We start from the raw sequence: 7,556 nt of genomic DNA, 5'->3' as shown, positions 1-7,556 counted from the left end.
GGCACTCGGCACTCGCTCGGCACTCGGCACTCGGCACTCGCACTCGGCACTCGGCACTCGGCACTCGGCACTCGGCACTCGCACTCGGCACTCGCACTCGGCACTCACTCGGCACTCGGCACTCGGTACTTGGTACTTGGTAGTCAGTACTCGGTGATTCGAGTCTCGAGACTCGAGACTTGTGATTCACAAGTCAAAATTTGAAACTAATGTGTAGTATCTTATGTATTTCTGTACTCATTTCACTGACTACCGAGTGCCAATCTCGGGTCTTGGGTATCAGGTCTCGTACTCGGTACTCGGTATTTCCAGATGACAAAAATGTATATCATCTTAAATTTGAATTTTCTTAACTCGTAAAAATGTATGACTTTCCAGTTGGGTTTTGAATTTTGAGTTTTGAGTCTCTTGAGTCCCGAGTCTGGGTGTTCAGGGCTCGGGTTTCAGGTTTCAGGTTTCAGGTTTCAGGTTTTGGGTTTTGGGTTTTGGGTTTTGGGTTTTGGGTTTTGGGTTTTAGTACTTGGTACTTGATATTACCCGATGTCGGCCCACCCGTCTATGTAAAATTCTGCACTTTGGCCCACCCCGTCTATCTAATATGACCCCACGTCGGCCCACCTCTGTCTATGTAATAAATAATTCACCTCACCCTCGGCCCACCCGTCTATCTAATATTACCCCCACATCGGCCCACCCGTCTATGTAATAAATAATTCACCCCACCCTTGGCTCACCCGTCTATCTAATAAATATTTCACACCGCTCCCTCGGCCCATCCGTCTACAAAATAATACTGATACGTTGGCCCACCCGTCTATATAATACTATTTGCTATACATCTCTCCTCAGGTCTATAATATATGTCAATCCTACTCTACATATTACCCACATGGGCCCACCCATCTTCATAATAATATTTCTCTCCCGGCCCATCTGCTATCATCAATGATATATATAACATCAGCATAGATGGGCCCACACCGTATCCATCGGAAATAATATTCCTCCCAGCCCACCCGTCAACATCGGGTATATAACATAACATCGGCCCATAATCCGCTGGCCCGTATTACACGGGATATTATGTAGGTCGGGTGACCCATATAATACGGGATTTGTCACTGAAGGGGCTCCTCCCCTTTCAGCAGGCATTAAGGAAGCCATGCTATCGAGCATCCCTAAGGATGGCTATACTCCTCCCACCGCACCCGCTAGCCAAAGAAATCAAAGAAAGCATATGAGTATAGCGAAAAAACGACAGTTCCAGGGGAGAAAGCAATATCCCTCACCTCTACACAGGCTGATGAATGAATTTCAGATTAACCCATCCAACATCGAGAAAATTGAACCGGTCAGACATTACCCCAAGTGGGAACCGGACGTCGATACGCATATTGCAGAGTCAACGCAGCAAGCGGGTAAAAGACGGACACACTCGCCACGGAAGAACTACGGGCATATTCGGACGGATCGTTCAGTGGATGGGGGAGTAGGAGGTGCAGCAGTACTGATGAGGGGAGAGGAGGTGATAAGAAGGAAAAGATTGCATCTGGGAAGCGACGAAGAACATACCGTATACGAGGCAGAGCTGGCAGGGATGATCCTGGCAATCCAACTGTTGAAGGAGGAAGGAGGCAGCAGGGGGGAATGATGGCGCTAGGCATAGACAACCAGGCGGCAATACTCGCCACGACAGCATTCCAATCAAGACCAGGCCACCACCTAGCAGACATATTTCACAACGACCTGCGCAACTTGCTACCCCTCAAAGACGGCAGAAAACTAGTCATCCGGTGGTCGCCAGGCCACAAAGGCAACCTGGAAATGAGGGCAGCGGACGAGGAAGCGAAGAAAGCCGCATCAGGAGACTCCTCAGAAGCGCACGAACTCCCCAAGTCACTCTTGACCAGAGACGGTGCAATCAGAATACTCCCGCAAAGCAAATCCGCTCTCAAACAGCATTTCTATGGCAGGAATCAAAGACGAAGCCGTGAGCATCATGAAAGAATCACCCCGTTACACCCTGGCTCAACTCCATCGATCACACGGCTCCGTCCAAGAAATTCGCAAGCAAAATTGCAGACCTACCAAGAAAGCACGGGACGCTACTCTTCCAACTATGCACCGGTCACATCACCCTCAACAAACATCTCCACCGCATAGCTAGAGCGCCGTCAGCGACATGCCAGGAATGCCATTGCCCACGAAGAAACTGTCCACCACTTCCTGTTAGTATGCCCCAAATTCGCCAGACAACGCAACACACTCAGCATGGAAGTAGGACCGCGCCAGCTCCACATCAAATATCTTCTAAGCGAAAGCAAAGGAATCAGAGCGACACTCAAATACATCGCGCGCACAAGAAGAATGGAACAGGCTTTTGGAGACGTCACCCCCCCCCAGAGGAGAAGAAATGAGGAAGAAGGAAAGAGGGAGCAGCTAGAGAAGAGGAGAAGCGCACGCAAAATGTAACACAATATTCCAACGCCTTGAGACGGCATCACTGTCCCTGCTCACGCACAGACCATTGATTAGCACTGACACACCAGAGTCACAATATATATTTAGCAACGTATGATATTGTAGGTAGTGTCCACCATAGGGCCCCGCCCCACAGGACAATAAACAAGGATCCAAAAAAAAAAAAAAAAAAAAAAAAAACTGTTATTAGGTGAAGTGCTGGATCTGTCGAACTCAACCCTACCTGATAATATCTTTACTAGACTAACACCTCAAGGACCATTCTATCAGCCACGAGTAGATGCAATCATCGACGCTGTCCGTTTCGGGCCCCACCTCAATCAAGAACAATTACTCAAGGTGCATGAACTAGTTATAGAATTTGCTGATGTATTTGCATTGTCAATCCAAGAAGTGAAGCCAGTAGATTTCATCAAGTTTCGCTTGCAAATACCTCAAGATACAACATTCTCAAGGAAAGTGCAGCAACGACCACTAACAAAACCACAGTGTGAATACCTGTTCCCAGTCCTGGACGATATGAGACAAGCAGTGATCACATGGTTCATCCCTTTGGACGAAGTGAAAGCAGTAGCATCAACTGTTCTAGTGCAGAAAAACACATTCAGGAACCAGCCTAACCTTGGAAGATATTCGTCAAATTGTCAATCAGCAATGTGTCGCACTTGGTGAGCCTTCGGACCATATCATTGACTCAGAATCAATGCCCATTATCAAACCAGAACCAGTGGACTCGTCTAAGGTCAAATGGCAAATATGCCAGAACTTCAAGGATGTGAATAGAGTATTGGATGTAGCAACAATGCCTCAAGGAGATATTGCAGCGAAACAACAACATCTAGCAGGGCATGAATTCATATGTGTTTTAGACTTTGCAGCAGGCTTTTATGCAATTCCTGTAGAAGAGGAAAGTCAATCTTACATATGTTTTTACACAGAGGGACGAGGTTACGAAGCATACCAGCGGATGCCTGTGGGAGTACAAGGTGCACCATCATGTTTTAGTGACCTTACAGCTAAAGCACTACACAATATAATGATGCAACTACTGCTCGAGCTGTATGTAGATGACAGTGCCATGGCAGGCAACATCTTCGAAGAGCTGCTAGCCCGACTACGGCTTTTCTTCTTGTGATGTTGCAAATGGGGTCTTTCCATTTCACCATCCAAGACACAACTCTTTATGAAAGAAGTTGTCGACAGTTCGACATCGACCAGGCACTACTAACATCGCAGCAGATGCGCTGAGTCGTCGCATGTCAGGACGACCATGGATGGATGGAGACGGAAGTGCATGGTCTGTCAGTGAAGATTGGGAAACAGCACATGGCCTAGTAAATGACTTACTCATGGTACAACCAGCTGACTCTGTGGTTTCAGATTTACATGAACGCTTCAAACAAGAACCTCTCTTCTTGGAAGTCATAGAAGCACTCCTTGATCTCAATGAAAGCAAGCCGGAACGGGAACGGTGCAGGGTGCGTCACAGAGCCTTGGGGTATATGATTGATGAAGGACGTCTATGGCGCATAGCAGATGGCAAATCTGCAAGAGCACAAGCATGGTTAGAATGCGTATCACAACTAGAAGCAATGGAACTAGCACGGCAAACACATGCGGACAACGGACACTGGGGTCAAGACCTGACAAAGCTCCAACTGATGGACCGCATAGTCAGCCCGCGGTTAGATAAGTCCATCATCAAAGCATTGCTCGAATGCCCTCAGTGCAAAAACTTCGGCCCCACGCAACTACATGCCCTTATGCTTCCCATTACTCAACATCATCCCTTCAAACTGCTAGTAGCCGATTATTTAGCACTCCCAAAGGGCAAAGGAGGCTATCATAATGTGTTGTTAATCCTCAACACGTACTCACAATACGTCTGGGGATTTAAATCAAAGATACACGGAACGGCAAAAACAACGGTGACAGGTCTCGAATCTGTTGCACACACCTTCCGTGCACCAGACACATTCATGACAGACGGTGGATCGCACTTTGACAACGGAGAGGTACGCACATGGTGCGAGGCGCATGGAGCTAAGCATCATGTCGTAGCTGCATATGCACCATGGATAAATGGCCTGGTGGAGAATGCCAATGGGAAACTTCTAGGACGCTTGAAGAGGTTATGCAGCCTGAATCTGGGAGAGGATGAGTATGAAGACGTGGACGTAAAGAGCATAACGAAGTCGTGGCCAGACCATTTCGACAGTGCCATTTGTCAGCTGAATGAGCGCATTATTCCTGCCTTCAAAATCTCACCCAAAGAGCTCATGTTGGGCCTCGTCATTAACACCAGCCCTACCCTAGTTGAAGAGGCCTCTACAGAGTTAAGTACATTGGAAGTTAACGTGCATATGGCATATGTCGAGCAACAACGGCTTGGTGGTGCTGATCTCGCAGCTGCGCACACAGTGCAACACAAAGCTGCATTTGATCGGAAGGTTAACAAATCATATGCAGGTGAAGTGATATTCGAAAACTGGTCAATTAGTTCAAGTCTATGCTAATACACTAGATCTCACCATGGCATCATCACACAAACTGCAGCCACGATGGTCAGCCCCACGACGTGTCATTGCCAGAATGGGCAACTCCTATACACTAGCCACCCTGGAAGGATTCCCGCTCAAAGGGATGTTCCATGCGAGACGCCTCCGGAGATTCATCCCGTGTAATGGAACAATGCTAGCGGCATTACAAGAGGCAGTGAGTGGGCCAGACACCAGTGACGAAGAAGAGAGCCAGATGAGGAGTGGCACAGACTGCAAGAAGAACTAGACCAAGAGTTAGAGCTGGTGGAGGACCTTGAGGAGGAGTAGAGCCATGTGCGCCCCAGAGTGTCGCATTTTTTTTTGTTTTTTGGGGGGGGGCAGATGGAGTGGGGCATCCAACCAAACCTAGATGAACATAGCAGAGCAGAGCAGGTGCAAGCCAGTGTTGCAGATCAGCAGGAGACTCGGCAAAGCCCGAGATCACATCAGTACATACACATGTGTAGCGCACAGCAGCAGTAGCACTCAGACATCAGCATCATCCTTGTTCCTCCTCTTCAGAGAGCAGTGCAGGCCGGTCCACCAGGTATTTGTATATTGACCAACACAAGCTTTGGTCATCATAGTCACATTTGCGACCAGCTTCTCAACAGTTTGTGAGACCAGTTCTCACTAGTTTATTGTATATTAAGGAAACCAGTTCAAGTGTCTAGACGGCATATCCTAGACAAGCCCATAGTTTTCAATCAGAGATAAGCTTAAAACACACCAATGGAGATAGGCAGACATGGGCAGGACATGGGAGGATTCGGTACCGACGGGACGGAACGGTCAGCCAAGGTGTGCGATGACCGAAATGGCAAGTTAGGGATGGTACAGGCAACCCTGGCTCCCTGTGAACGGCCGAAGCAACAGATCTGTATTGGCCAAGTTGGACATAGTCCACTGCGACATGGAAGGGTCAGGTGAGTCGAGGCTTTGCAAGGAAGTGATGTATGGATGTGATGTGGACTTCTAGGATGCTTGACCTCTATAGCAAAAAGGGGTTCTGTGAGGCTAGCCCGAGTTTGAACACCACAGTGTACATTTGCACTCAATTGCATAACAAATGATGGAAGATGGAGTAGCTACTCTATGCTATTCTTCCCGCTTCCAACCCACTTTGTTCAAACACCACACCAAGCCATTTCTTCATTGGCCATTCAACATCATCTCCCACAGCCTCTGTCTCCATGACATTCACTCCCATCCCCATCTCCACTGGTCTATGGCTTTGAGAAGCCCCCATCTTGCTTGTCCTGCTCAAATCTTGCGAGCGTGATCAAGACTGGAATATTGCTAAATTAGCTTAGCTTTTGGAATATCGAAGTCTGATATTGCACTTACATCATTTTGAGGACCCATATTGATTGACAATTGATGTTGATTGTTGATATCCAATGAGTGAGTTCAGTGTATGTATGATGTAGAAGATCAGTGGTCTGTTCCATTTTTAGCATTAGATGGTATGTTTATAATTAAACACAAATATATATATATATAATATTCTAATTTTAAATCTGGGAGCTGGCTTGAAGCCAGCTCGGAGACTGTAAATGTGGATTCATTGACTGGGCCAGGCCATGTATTATGTAAGCTATACCTAGATACACGGCTTGGCTAATTACAGCTCTGCCCACGGCTAATGTCATATACCATATATCCGGTTACAGATCCGATGATCTGGATCTCAGATCCGATGATCTGGATCTCAGATCCGATCCAGATCCGATGAACATATCCGTCGTCCGGTCCACAGATCCGCTTTGATTCTTATTTCATTTCCTGTTCATATAACTCTAACTATCGTTCATCTCCTTTCGGTATTCTGTACACCGGTATACCGGTTATCCTTACTTCCGCTATGCTTACTGATCCGCTATGCTTACTGATCCGCTACACTTACGAATCCGCTTTTACTTGTACTTCATTCCCGGTTCATGATTCGTGATCCATCCAACTTACCAATACGCTCCACTTAGACTTTGCTTATACTTTCGTACATAGCCTCGCACCTTTGCTTATTGATCATTCCGTTAGCTATCCGTAGTATATAAACCTTTGTATATGCGCTGTAGTAGATCAGTTCGAATATCACTTAGATTGCACTCATTCCGTCTGGACTCTGAGTCCCTCCGTTATCCATCCGGACTTGAGTACGCTACTCTTGTCTACTCCGAGACTTAGGATAGATTCCTATAGTCTACATATCCGCCTCTGTCTTCGGACAGTCCTCACCCGTTAGTTTCTAGTCCGGATCCGATCCGGATTGGCCGTTACTCTATATACGTTCGATATCCGGAAGTCTTAACGGATCCATTGCAATACTTATCTGTTTCACTAGACGCGATACTTTAGCTCTCTGAAATAAGGGGCAAGACTCGGGAAAGGGGCACAGCGCACGAGCTGAGGCCGAAGCCCTTCGGATCCGATACTACTTGAGTACGGTCTTAACAGCTAAAGCCAGTCATAAGCCAGAACTGCGGCAACACTAGTGTCCAACACAGGTGTGGGTATATCTGCAGGTATGGGTGT

At 47.2% G+C, this 7,556-nt stretch overlaps 1 protein-coding gene across 1 annotated transcript; it reads left to right on the top strand.

Annotated features, from left to right (window-relative positions):
• Positions 1-2,715: 2,715 nt before the first annotated feature.
• Positions 2,716-3,153, top strand: DFJ58DRAFT_673731 (uncharacterized protein; the record flags this gene model as incomplete). The annotated part of the gene is made up of 1 exon (XM_041383075.1): positions 2,716-3,153. A coding segment is annotated over one exon (438 nt), but the record flags the coding sequence as incomplete, so codon positions are not given.
• Positions 3,154-7,556: the final 4,403 nt, after the last annotated feature.

This window comes from Suillus subalutaceus (genome assembly GCF_016647625.1).
Source record: "Suillus subalutaceus strain FC151 chromosome Unknown DFJ58scaffold_887, whole genome shotgun sequence".
In the NCBI taxonomy this organism is placed as follows: Eukaryota; Fungi; Basidiomycota; class Agaricomycetes; order Boletales; family Suillaceae; genus Suillus; species Suillus subalutaceus.
This window is presented reverse-complemented; position numbering and strand designations above follow the sequence as displayed.